The sequence below is a fragment of the Condylura cristata genome, unplaced genomic scaffold (assembly GCF_000260355.1).
Source record: "Condylura cristata isolate star-nosed mole 26May11 unplaced genomic scaffold, ConCri1.0 scaffold00009, whole genome shotgun sequence".
NCBI lineage: Eukaryota > Metazoa > Chordata > Mammalia > Eulipotyphla > Talpidae > Condylura > Condylura cristata.
In genome coordinates this window covers 58,107,872-58,121,911 of record NW_004567110.1, presented here as the reverse complement: position 1 = coordinate 58,121,911, position 14,040 = coordinate 58,107,872, and the positions used below count along the sequence as shown (strand labels likewise).

The window sequence follows — 14,040 nt, the reverse complement described above, 5'->3', positions numbered from 1 at the left end:
TACAGACAGTTGAAATTTATATTTAGTTTTGGGGTTTTAGCTTTGCTAAAACAGGAAAGCAAAACTCCAGAGTAACAAGGGTACTGTGGATTGCAATTCAAAGGCCTTGACGTGTATTCATTCTACTACTTCTCAACTACGTAATTATCTCGCTGAAATACAATAAAAGCTGCAGGTTCCTCCCCAATTCTCAGTATTGTTGTGAGACTCAAACTGAGCTGAATATGGGTTTATTCAGCCAAGCAGAAGAAATCTGAAATGTGAAAAAATCTGATGGACAGTAGAATTGCATTTTATTCTAGTAAGAATTCAAAGTGGAAAGAATTTCCTAAGGGGGGGAAAAGCTAAGCAACTCTGAAAACATCATGTACTTTGAAATTTCCCTCTAGGAATCAATTATAAGATTCTCAGAAATACAGAAAAGAATGAAAGAATAAACATTAAAAAAAAACATTTTTTCCAAAGAAAACTGAAATTCACTCATCTGTCTCCCCGTAAAAAGATGTTTTTCAGTTAAATTATAGCACATGCCAATAATGGAATATTACACAGTGATTAAAAAGGGTTTCTCGAATTTTTAATGAATAGTGTTCATGATGCATGTTTCCATCAGTCACCTGACTGCCTTCATTTTGAAGCATCTCCTGTTTCTCTTCAGAAGTTCTTTTCATTTCAAATCTCTGAATGAATTCACAATCTTCAGCAGAAATCATCTGCCCCCTAGAAAGTAAGAATAAGTTGTTTTTGTTCATCAATGTTGAAGCACCACAGTGAGCAAATAATATGGAAATTCCCATTCTTTCTCCTCTCTTCTCTGTTGTAAACGCCAAGGAGTGATGCAATGGCATCTAAAATATCTGAGTTCAAAGCTTAGTTTACTCACTGATAGTACAACCTCTGGAAATGAGTTAACTTATCTGTAAAATGGGAGCAATAACCATTACTGCCTTTAAGGAGCTATGCCGAGGATGTTAATCAAATGTTAAGATAATCAGCACAAAGCCTGGCCCACAATAAGTACGCAATAAAATGTATTATCCAAAATTTCACCCTTAGCTCCCCTCTCCAGACAATCTGTTTGACCTCAAATTCATCAAGACAAAATCACTGTATAAATATCTACAGTCATTTTCTCCTGCATATTCTTTCCCTCAAGATTCAAAAAACGTGATCTTTCTCATCTCTGAAAAAATACACTCGTCATCCTAATGCCCTCCTACCCTTCCGGCAGACCCTACACTACCCTGAGTCCCCCTACTTCTTCCAGGGCTCCCTTATTCAATGGCTCTGTGCTCAAGGCTTCTCCCTATGACTGAATCCTTGGAATCTTGCTTTTCCCTTCCAAATTATTTCATTCAGTGAGATTCAAATCAATAGAGTCCTGTCTTTCTCTCCCAAACCATCTCCAACTGTCTTTGCCATCATGCCTCTTTCACAAATTCAGCATCATCACAACTGAACCTTTCACATTCTTTTCCATGTGAAACCACATGTTGCCAAGTATCATTTTGCAAACCCTTGCCTCCACCATTTCCCAACAAGAAATTTACTTAATCATGACTTAAGCAGCCAATATTAGCCAAGATCAGACAGATTCAGCTGGCACATTTTGAGTGGTATGACCATAGATAAATGAACTCATATTAATTGGCAGTCTACTACATTCCAGAAAAATACCTCTAAGAACAGGCAACACAGATACTCATCTTTGAGCTTGCAATTCATTGGGAAAATAAAAAACACACACATAAAAAGTACTTTTTAAAAAATTACATACATACAATCATATTGCCAGGGCTGTAAATGCGATGAAAATAACTGAAGCTGCATAAAGAGCAAGAAAGTGACAACAGAGAAAGACCAATTTTAACTGGATTATAGGAAGACCTCTCTAAGGTCACCTATAGTAGCTCAGCCTTGAAGTAACATTCCAAGGTATCTACTTAGACATCTCAATCTAGTGGCTAATGAGTCAAGTGACCTGAGAGGGTAAGTTCCACAGAGACAGAAGTGCAAGTAGAAGGACCCAAGTAAGCAATGCCTGCTAAGAGCAAGAAGTCTGTGAGCAGGGTGACATGATCTAATTTCTACTTTTTGAAATAACTCCTGCAACTAAGGAATTGCTGGTAGAACACTGAGAGCAGAGACACTAGTCTGAAGTTGTAAGAAGAGGATGTATGAGAGATGATCACAGCCTGCACTAGAGCAGTAGCAGAACTCAAGGGAAGTGACCTGCAAGGAACAAGTGTTGAAGGCAGGCAGGCCTAATGAATTTATTAATGGATATGGGTTGTAAAGGAAAGAGAAGAGTGGAGATAACTCCCAGATTTTTACCCTATAAAACTGGTAAATGAAAGTGCCACAAATTGGCCTTTCACAGCTCAAAGGAATTACCCAGACTACCTGCACATTCTTCCAAGACTCATTACCCAACCCTCCACAAGGTGAGAGAGCTTCCTGCACAATAGCCCCGACTTCTGGGCTTAGACAGCTCTTTAGTATTGTTGTGTGTTCTGTAAAGTTCCTGAGGCTCCATGTAATTATTTGAAAGGTTTTTTTACCTGCTTCTGAATGCAGATAATTATTTGTGAAAACCTGGCAATCTGTCTTCATTTTAACACTCACAATATTAAAACGCTACCTAAAGGTTTATTTCTTCATTAAACTATAAATTCACAAGAAAGAATGCCATTTTAGACTCTCACATCCTCAAACATAGTTTCAGGGATTCCATTCTCAGTGAAATTTTAGCATTTAAATTCCTTTATGTCCTATCTAGTTAATTCACAAAAAGAAATAATCAAATATAAATAGATACTTTAAATACTGCCTTGTCATGATAGCATTGTAATCTGAAGGATAAAGCATACTGCCCTTATGACACCAGGGAACTCTTCCATGGATATCATTTTTTTAGCATGTGATGTGGCAGAAGATTCACTAAGAAGACATCTATCATGCCGGGTCCCCAACGACCTGTGAGCACTTTTACGGGAGGTATGCTCCACACCCATTAGTGTCCCCACAATAAGCACATGAACAGCAGGTACACAGTTAACATGTGGTGAATTTTTCTGCATAGACTTACAAGTAAGAGAGGTTTTATAAGAAAAAATTCATACAATCCAATAGAATAAAGGACCAAAAAAAAAGAAAAAGGAGAATAAAACATACACAGTACAGAGGCAAAGGACAGGATGAAAAGAAGAGAAAGCAATGAAAAAGCTCCATGTAACTACATGTTCCAAGTGTCCCTGCTAGAGAACTTCTGCCAGCTAGCCAGTGTTTTATGATTAATAACAACATTATTCTATTTAGGTTATAAACAGATTTCAGACTTTATAAACACAACACCTTTTGTTCTCTGTTCTGAACTCATTCTGGATTAAAGTTAGAGAACAGAGCTTGAATACTAACTTCATAGGGGATTTAAACAATTACACAGGTAGCAATGAATAGTGAAAATATCAAAAAGTCTCTCTTCTTTGAGCGCTAGGTTTGTTAGCCACAAACGCATGCTGGCAGAGTGATCCAACCAAATGGCAAATATAAACAACCAACATCCACTTACAAATGCTGGTGATTTCCTATACCTACAACAGAGATTGTAAAACTGTGCTTCTGGGTTCCCCCAAAAGTAAACCCCCATGTATATATGGTCAATTGATCTTAACAAGGGTGCCAAGCATACACAACTGTCACTTCAATAAATGCTTCTGTGAAGCTGGGTAGCTTCATGGGGATGAATGAAACCGGACCCCATCTTACACAACTAATAAAAGTCAATGCAAAATGGACTAGACTTAAATTAATTTCTTGAATGACACCAAAAGTACAGGCAACAGCAGGAAAACATAGACAACTAGGATTACATTGAACTAAAATGTTTCTGCTCCCCAAAGGAAATAAAATCAATATAGTAACATAGTGACCTGTGGGAGAAAATATCTGCAAACTGTATCTGAGTAAGGGTTACTATCCAAAACAAATAGCAAAAAAAAATAGCTCAATTAAAACTCAGTAAAGGACCTGCCTGAACAGACAATTTCAGTTCCTTCCAAAAACATACAAATGGCAACAGGTATATGAAAAGGTGATCAACACCACAAATCATCAAGGAAATGCAAATCAAAACCATAAGGAGACAGCACCTCATTCCTGTTACAATGACTATTAAAAAAAGAAAGTGTTGGTGAGGAAGTGGAGGAAAAAACCCTTGGTAGAAATGTAAACCAGTACATTCACTACAGAAAACAACATGGAGGTTCCTCCAAAAATAAAATATACCTAATGGGGAGGAAAGAATGAATTAAAAAATAAAAAAAAAAAACAAGTACCAATTAGGCAAAACTAAAAAAATAAATAAATAAATATAGAATGACCATATATGATGAAGCAATACTCCTTCTGGGTATATGTCCAAATGATTCAAAATCAGAATCTGAAAAAGATACTTGCATTTCCATGTTCACTGCAGCAAAACTCACAGTAGTGAAGATAACAGAAACAACTACTCTATGGTTAGATTAATAAAGAAAATGTGTTATTTATGGTCCATGGAGTATTATTCATCCTTAACAAAGAAGGAAATCCTGCCATTTACAAAACATGGATGAACTTGCAGGACATTGTGCTAAAATAAGGCAAGAACAATATGATCCCACTTACATGAAAAATCTAAGATAGTCAAACTCATAGAAGCAAAGAGTAGCATGGGGTTGCCAGGGACTGAGGGGAGGTATTAATCAAAGGACACAAAGTTTCAGCTATACAAGATGAATATGTGCTAGAGAGGTATTGTATGTCAAATGCCTATAGTTGTCAATACCATATTGTGTAATCAAAAATGTGCTAAACTTATGTTAAGTGTTATCACAAAATAAGGTAAAACAAAATGAAAATAGGAAGGTGGGGAAAACTTTGAGTTAGGTTTATGGCATAAATTGTGGTGATGATCTCATAAGTGTGTATTTGTCAGCAAACTTACATTGTACATGAAGTAATCACAGCTTTTTCATGTCAATATATATCTCAATAAAGTGGTTTAAAAAAATGCTCTTTGAGGCCCTCCCTGGTGGCGCAGCGGGTTAAAGCACAACACAAAGAAGCTTAAACCACTTCCTCATGAGTTCAATTCCTGCCTGCCCCGGAGGAGATCCACATGGAGAGGCAGACCTCTCCTGACCCGCCCACTGCTCCCCTCAGCAGTGTGCTTCGTTGATCTGCCTGTTCTGCTTCCCACTCTGTCTCTGGTGAAGTCTCTCACCGCCCCTGCACCTCTGGCCTGTACCCCAGTTCTGTATGCACAAATAAATAAATCTTTAAAAAAAAAAAAATGCTCTTTGAAACCTTAATTAGGACAGTGAACAGTCTCAAAAGAAGGCTCTGAACATACATTCCTATCTCCATTTTCACTTGTTTTACTTTCTGAGCTCCATTAGGCTTCACCTCAACAATAGATTTAATATCATAAGAATCATCTTGAGAACCACTGACAGGATCAAGTCCAAACACCTTATGATGACATATGGTGCCTTCACTATTGGTTTCTGGCCACCTTTCCAGCTTCTACTCGCTCCACTACCTGCCCCCAAACATGTGTTACTTCCTACCCAGCATGCTGTTTTTAATTCTCTGTTTTTCCTTATGTTGGCTGTTCTACTTGGAAAGGTTGCTTCTTCTTGAAAAATGGTTAATAACTTTTTTTAAACTCAGTTCAGGGAACATGGAAAACTTCCTGGAGATAGAATTAGCTGTCCTTTTTCTATACACCCATCATTCCCTTGCACCTTTCTATTTTCACAATTAATATAAAATTTTTTTTAAATATACCTGACTTTCCTACTAGATTGTGAGTTTATTATTTTGTAGCCCTAAAGCCCGGAAATGCCTCAAACTTGGCAGGTGATTAAGAAATGTCCGATGATCAGAGAACTTAACAAAAGCAAAACGATAATTTTTGTACACTGTGTATCTCTCAAATAACAAAACTGCAAAAATATAAAACTAAAAATTCCTCAGTTCTGATCAAAATGTATATGCAAATATGAATTAAATTTCTTAATAATTCGCCAATATAAAGATAGGAAGTAAAGTCAATACAACAAAATATGGTCGAGAAACTTACTTTACAGATAAATACAGGACAACAATATGCTAATTCTTAATGCCCACCAAAAAAAGGGAGAGTTAAATTTACTGAGTGAATTCAACAAACTAGTGCTTGATTTCAACAATGCTAATATTTTAAACACATTATTTCAGCAACAACCCTGCAAGTTGTGTACCCCCATTTCACATTTACTTCATTGACAATATCTCAGAGAGGTTAAGTGATTTGCAGAAGACCACCAAGTGAGAAGACAAAAGAGCCAGATTTCAAACCCAGATCTTGAAACTAGTTGCCTGAGCCATTCTGCAATACCACCTGTATGCACTACTATAATTGAGCATACTGCGCCAACCTGGAAGGCTCATTATCTTCATCCCTCCACAGCTATGCGCATTCTTCCTATGTTTTTCACTCATTTGAAAGGTACCAGCTTTCCAGATAGAGAAGGCCAAAAGTCCCATATGCAGCTCTGCCTCTCATAGAACTCCAGATTGTTCTCACCACACTACTCTGTTACACAGTCTCTCTATATGAGAGCTAGTTCTTCTAAAAAGGAAGTGTTTTCTTCCACATTCATAAGCATTTTCCAGTATTTCTCTCATAGAAGCATGACCATGAAAAAGGCTATTAGAAAAGCACATGATTATCCATGATTCATAGAAAATCAGTACTTACTGAAGATAAGACTGCCAGTTCACTTTGTTTGCACGAACTTCTGCAGCCTTGGCAGCGATAATGTTAGTTGGAACAGCGGCATCCACAGCACCCCGGATATCCATTTTGGTCATCTAAATTTTATAATCTTGAACCTTTTTCAAGAGATCTTCAATTCAGATGCAAGGTAAAACCAGATTACCAGGCATTATTATTAAATAATCATCATTATCACTTTATTCTCCCTAGCATTCTACCTAAATATTAAATATTCTAAATAATAAGCATATCAAAATATTTCTCATCTTGCCCACTGTGTCCTGCTCCCTAAAAATGTCCTCTGTGGAAAAAAAAAAGTGATTAAATTTTCTATTGCAGCAGTAAAAAAAAAAGTTCTCTGGTTTTTGCTTTTCCAGGAACAGTTTTTTTTAGTTACTAAAACTAATATTGTGGTTAAAATATTTTAAAACATTTATATTATAACATCAAAAATCATACTGAAATAGACTAGGCATACAAGTTAGAAAAATATATTAAATGTACACAATTGAGGTTAACTATCCTCTTCTACTAGAGGAAAAAATAAAATCCTATGTGTACAGACAGGGACAATTATTTGACTTATATAATTACTAAGCTTCATTTTGAAGTGCATGTGAAAAACCTACAAGCGCTTTCTAAAATTATTCAAATTCCCAAAGTGAAACTGCAACTTCTTAAACAATTGGGCCCTATTTTCAACAAAAGTTCACAATATTTTCAAAATCAAACTTGGGAGAAACTTTTGGGACATATGCCAATTACAATTTAACAATGGTAATCTGATCTGTTGAAAAATCTGTAATACTGAGCTTTTAATTATCATTCCTTGCCTTACAGATAAAAGCTTAAGCCTGATTTTATCACACAAAATAAAGGTTCACAAAATATCTGCTCACAGCCATAGCTACTAGAGCAGCTCAAACCATATGCTAAATTCTATTGCGGGTTCCAACGACCTAATCAGTTTCCTACTTAATCTCTGTATCTGAGGTTTGCTGCCTAAATAAGCAAGAGCATTTGAAATCGCAGGGCGCTGGTAGAAACAGGCTCTATCCGGGCCAGGCTGGAACCCAAAGGAATCTCCTGGAAGGTGAAGGTGTTTCAGAAAGGTCATCTAGGTCCATGAAAAGCTCGAACCTCCAGCAGACTCGGGTCGTCACCCAACCCCAGTAACAGAAAGTGTACTTTTTGCCCGTCTTCATTCCCTTGCTACCCCCGCCTCACAGTCCTCGCCCCTGAGGGGAAGACTACGTAGTTCTGTAAATCTATTAGTTCAGGCCAGGAAGAAATCTAGGAACCTGGGGCTGAAGGGCAGGAGGGGCAGAATAAGCACGCACCACGGAAGGTGGAGAATCCCAAGGGGTCGCTTCACTTGGGCTGGCACCCGAGACTAAACCACCCAAGTGCGGCCTAACTTAGCTAAACCTAGGGACCCTATAACGCACCCAAAGGAGGCAGGGCGGATGCGGTGGTCCGCGCCACGGCCGGGTTGGGGTGGCAAGTCGGAGCCAAGTCGTTATCTCCTGCCCGGTCCGGAAGTCTCAACGGCTGTGAGAGACTCGGATACCGGAAAATGAAGAAGTCCCGCACCAAGCCTTCGCTCAGGACTACACAGGCAGGAGGAAGCCGGAGCGGCCGCAGTAGAATGACAGGAGCGCCGATCACGTGATGAGAGGCACGTGACGAGCCTGGAGCCGGAAGCCGGGAAGGTTCAAAAATGCCCGCAGCGGGGCGTTGCTCTTAAGAGGGGCTGTCCCTGAGCCGGAAGCTGAGAAACGAAAGAAAAGCGACGCGACCGTACCTCGCGGAAGTGAGTTAGAGCTAAAGCTGGTTGGGCTATGAAAGGGCAGGGCGGTGGGGCGAGCACCACAGTTCCCCGAAACCCAGTGCCCAGCGTGGGGAGCCCGTTGAGCACCCCCGTCCCCACCACAGTCAGACGGGACAACCTAATCTCATTTACCTTAACCGTCATTCTTTTGAATCGCGAGGTTTAGTACCTTTAAGTGGATTGACTTGCACTTGAATTTAACAATGCAATGAAGCAGACATTTCTTACTGATTTTTAAATAAGCAACTGATGCTGAGCCATGAGTTACGAAAGTTATCCTGCCTTAGATTTGCAACTTTAGCAAATAGTGTATGTGCCATGTAGTATTTGCAATTATACAAGTTTTTCTAAATGAAATTTAACAAGCCTTCCTGATTTTTATCTGACAACCATATTTTAAGCATAAGTTTCCCTTAATGCAGGTCTCATGTACGATTTTGGTCTTAAGATAAAGAATAAAACTACACTGCAAATAGTGGTCAGTGTATTTAATCGCGTATTTTAGTTAATCAGCATGGAAAGATATTACTAGTGCCAACATATTTCTGGTCAAATTACAAATGTACATCAAGTTTTCAAACAAAGCCAATATACATAATACGTTTATTAATAATGCCGTATTATTTTTCTATTGCTGCTGTAATAAATTAGCTGGCTTTACCCAATACAAATTAATCTTAGAGTTTTGTAGGTCAGGAGTCTTACTGGATGGTGTTTGGCAGGAGAGTTCCTTCTACAGATATTAGGGAAGAATCCATTTTCTTCCAATTCCCATTTCCTGGTTCATGAGCCTTCCTCCACCTTAAGAGTTAGCAACATCAATTCTCTTTGACCCCAGCTGGGATGATAAATGTTGAGTAAAGGCATCACCATAACACATGCAATTCATTTCTGGGTGAAATGTGACTAGTCCTCTCATGGAGAAAGTATTAGATAACTGTATGTGATAATCTGTTGTTCAAAAGTAGGAAGACAGAATTTATGCTGTGGTGGAAATATGTTCTTACTGTTACAGAATAACATTCAAGTGGAGAACCTGAGCACAAAGCTAGGCACTGCCATTAAAGAAGAAAATACCGTTAAGTGTCTATCCAGGTGTTAAAAGTGCAAACTCCATAACAGCAATTAAACTTCAAAACAATAAGTATGAGTGTACAAAGATAACTGCATAAGGATTTCAATGCAATATTTTCTGTAATAACAGTAACAAAAAAAATCCCTATTTACCAACTCAGATTGCCATAACAGAATGCCACAGACGAAGTGGCATATTTCCAACAGTTCTGGAGGTTGGAAGTCTTAGATCAATGTGCTGACTATGTCAGTTTATGGTGAACACTCTCTTCCTAAATTGCAGGTGGCCATCTTCTCACTGTTACCAGACATGATGGACAGAGGCCATCATCTTTCTCCTGTCTCTTCTTACAAGGACACTAAGCTTGTTGGACTAGAGCTCCAGACTTAAAACTTTACTACCCTCTAATACCCCCATGAAAGCCTTATTTCCAAATATAGCCAATTGGGAGCTGTGGTTTCAAATCAAAATTCAATTACAAATTTTGAGGGAATACAGACATTCAGTACATGGCCCAATTCAAACTTAACCCATCTACAGAGGGGAATGGAAAAGAATATAATCTGTAATGATATAAAGTGTTTCAAAAATGGGTAACTGTGAGACTGATGTGCTGATTTTTTGCTTTAAAATTTTCTGTATAGTTGCATGTGTTTTACTTAGCATGATTTACTTTTAACTGTTAAAAACTGAAGATAGAATGTACCAATAAAGTCACTGGGCCTAAAGTTTACTTTGGGAAGATTTTTTACTAGAATCTCTATATCCTTAGTATATAAGGTTATTAGGTACTTCATTTCTTCTTACATGAATTTTGATATTTGTCCTTCAAGGAATCTGTTCATTCCATCTAGGTTGTCTAATTTATTAGCATAAAATTTCCACAATGTTCCCTATTATCCATTTGATAGCTATAGAATTAGTACTGACACTACCCATCTCAGAAATGGGAATTCTCATTTCTGAGGTTGTAACAGTCATCTGATCCTTCTGTCTAGAGGTTTATTAATTTTGTTCATCTGATAGAACCAGCTTTTGATTATTTGGTTTTGTCCTCAATCTTATTTGCTTTCTATGTCACTGATTTTCACCCTAATCTTTATTATTTCCCTTGTAATATTTTTATGAACACTAACATGCATTGTTACTATTTGTACTTGCAACATTTTTTGGCTGGATTATGTAAATTTGATTCTAAATAAGAAAGTAGAATTCACTCTAGGTGTGAAAGTCTAGGTTAGTATTTTTAATTTCTCTATTAAAAAATTGTTCATACTCCCCTCTTTTGTTTTTTTATACTGTTATTGACAAATATTCTGTGTGAAAGTCTTTTAATGAGAATAAAATAATTTGTAAAGTAAATAAACATGTAATGTTCATAATTTGTAAAGTTCATAAACTCCTCATAGTTATCAGTTTTAGTGTTCTTCATTTTTTTGTCTGTATCCAGATATGAGGACTTATGATCATTTCCCTTCTATATGAAGAAATTTACCTAGCACTTTTAGTTTAAATCTACTGAAGATTAAGTCTTGCAGCTTTTACATGACTGAAGATATCCTTATTTTGCCTTCATTTTTGAGCTCTGTCTTGAATGGATAAATTATTTTAATTGTCAATACTTGATTTTTCTTTCAGCACTTGAATTCTTTATTGATATTTTTTCTTTTATTTCTCCAGTATGTTATAATTGCCTTGTTCCTAATGAGAAATCCTCTGTTGCCTTTAGTTTTAATCTTCTGCTACTTTTCAGATTTTCTTTTTAACACTGATTTGAACAGTTTGATTGGCTCTATCTTTCTGCATTTTCTTTGTCTTTTTTCTCTCCTTTTTTAATTTCTAAATATTATGCATTATTGTTCATTTTTTAGCAGTGCTTGCCTGCTTTTCTCAGATGTTACCCCCATAGAATTTCTACCACCAATTTACTGGTGCACCATCACCACAGTCCCGGCTGCTCTCCCCTTCCTTGTTCTGATCCCTCCCTTTTCCACTCCCCTGAAGAATGTCTCTGGTTTATAGATGTCTGTTTATTTAGTTTTGTTGTGCTGTTTTTTTCTTATCATTTTTTTCCACCGATGCCTTATTGTCTTCACCTATATTCCTTTTATAAATTATATCATTCAGTATTTTTCTTTTTCTTCTGAATTACTTCACTGAGCATAATTCCTTCTAGCACCATCCATGTTGCTACAATGGCGTTAGTTTTACCATTTTGATTGCTGCATAGTATTCCATAGTACATACCACATTTTCTTGATCCAGTCATCTGTTTTGGGGCATTCGAATTGTTTCAAGATTTTACCTATTATAAATAGTGTGGCAATAAACATAGGGATATAAGTATTCTATTGAATCAAAGTTTTTGTGTCCTTTGGGTAGATCCCTAGGAGTGGAATTGCTGGGTCATATGGTAGCTCCACTTTTAGAAGTCTGAGGAACCTCCACATAGCTTTCCATGCATTCCCATAGACAGTGTAGGATCATTCTTATTTCACACATCCTTGACATAATTTCATGTTTCTAGTTTTTTTGGTTTCTTTTTTGATGTGTGCCATTCCTACTGGTATAAGGTGGTATTTCATTGTGGTTTTGTTTTGCATTTCCCTCATTATGAGGGATGTTGAACATTTTTTCATATATCTGTTGGTCAATTGCTTTCCTCTTTGAGAAAGTGTCTTTTAAGCTCTTCTACCTATTTCTTGATTAGCTTGTTTACTTTGTTTTTGTTGAGTGGTATGAGTTCTTTGTATATAATTGTGATCTTTGTGATCAGTCCCTTATCAGTTTTATGGAGAGCAAAAAATTTTCCCAAGTCAGTAGGGTATCTCTGTTTTGGTTAATGTCTCTTTTGCTGTACAGGAGCTTTTTAGTTTGTTGTATTCCCAGCTATTTACCTTTTCCTTTACTTTCTATGCTTTACGGGGATGAGTCTTTAAAGATGTTACTGAAATGTATACATCTTATAATGTTTTACCTATATTTTCTTCTATATATTTTTTGGTATCAGGTCTTAGGTTCAGATTTTTTATCCATTTTGAGTTAAATTTGTGCAGAGTGTGAGGCAGTGGTATAGTTTTATTTTTTTGGTTAAGTTGGCCCAGTTTTTCCAGCACCATTTATTTAACAGCCTGTCCTGATTCCATTGCATATTACTTACTCCTCTGTTAAAGATTAGTTTTCCACACATGTGCAGCTTTATTTCTGGGCTTTCTAAAAATTCCATCGTTGTGTGTCTGGTTTTGTTCCAGTACCACACTGTTTAATTATTATGACTATGCTATAGTTTGAAGTCCAGGAATATGATACCCCCATTTTCCCTTGTTTTCTTCAGAAGGGCTCTGTCAATTCGAGGGTTTTTTGTGTCTCCATATGAATTTCATCAATATTTGTTCTATTTCTTTGAAAAATGCCATTGAAATTTTTATCAAAAAAGTGTTGTATCTGTAAATTGCTTCTGGCAGGATGGCCATTTTAATAATGTTGATTTTTCCAATTCATGAGCAGGGGATGTTTTTCCATTTCTTTACATTTTCTTCTATTTCTTTTAGCAATGTTTTATAATTTTATTTATAGAGGTCCTTCACCTCTTTTGTTAGGTTTATCTGTTTTTTTTATTTCAATTATAAAAGGGATGACCTTCTTCATTTCTTCTTCAGGTTGATTGTTTGCATAAAGAAGACTACTGATTTTTGTGCATTGATTTGTATCCTGCTACTTTTGTTAATAACTTAGTTATAGAATATGGGTTGCTATGTGAATGAAACTGAAATAGTGTGAAATTAAAATATATACTGTATTGTAATATACCCAGAGGTTCATCCCTAATATCCATGTGAAATTTCTGTAAGTCAGTTTGAAAGCAGGAAATATTTAATTCTCTACTGATGCCTCCAGCACTGGGATATCAGCAAAACGTAATTGAACAAAACTGGCCTCTATATTTTTGGGGGCTTCACTGGAAGTCTAAATAAGCTGGATCTGTTCATCCCAGTAATTTGGAAATGCTGAATTTTAAATTCAGGTGGAACAGCCAGGTGGAATGGCAAGGAATCCAAAAATCAATCTTTTAAGAATTCAGGAAGGACTTCTACAATGCAGACAATGCTTTCAGGATTGTCCGTGAGGATAATCAAGTTCAAATCTCTAGCACAAATGTAGTCAGCCAAAAGAGTATGACTTTAAGGAGTCTGAAAGCATATCATTGTGGATAAGGAAAAGAAGAAAAATAATAAAAAGAAGTTTTCAGATACATGATGGAAAATTATGCAGAAATGACATTAAAGGGAGAAAATTTCAAAATGTAAGTGTTCACTTATCGTTGTCATA

The 14,040-nt window shown here is 36.8% G+C and overlaps 1 protein-coding gene across 3 annotated transcripts in view; it reads right to left on the bottom strand.

The window, feature by feature from the left end:
• The window catches only part of ATP6V1H (ATPase, H+ transporting, lysosomal 50/57kDa, V1 subunit H), a 93,352-nt gene extending 84,867 nt beyond the window's left edge, over positions 1-8,485 (bottom strand). Inside the window, exons 1-3 of one of the 3 annotated variants that reach the window (XM_004679879.2) lie at positions 8,254-8,485; positions 6,788-6,935; positions 618-720 (exon numbers count right to left, since the gene is read on the bottom strand). In XM_004679879.2, coding sequence (XP_004679936.1) covers positions 618-720; positions 6,788-6,900 — 216 coding nt within the window. In that variant the 5' untranslated portion in view covers positions 6,901-6,935; positions 8,254-8,485. The remainder of the gene's footprint in view (positions 1-617; positions 721-6,787; positions 6,936-8,253) is intronic. The other 2 variants (XM_012723070.1, XM_004679880.2) reach the window with 2 other exon arrangements.
• Positions 8,486-14,040: the final 5,555 nt, after the last annotated feature.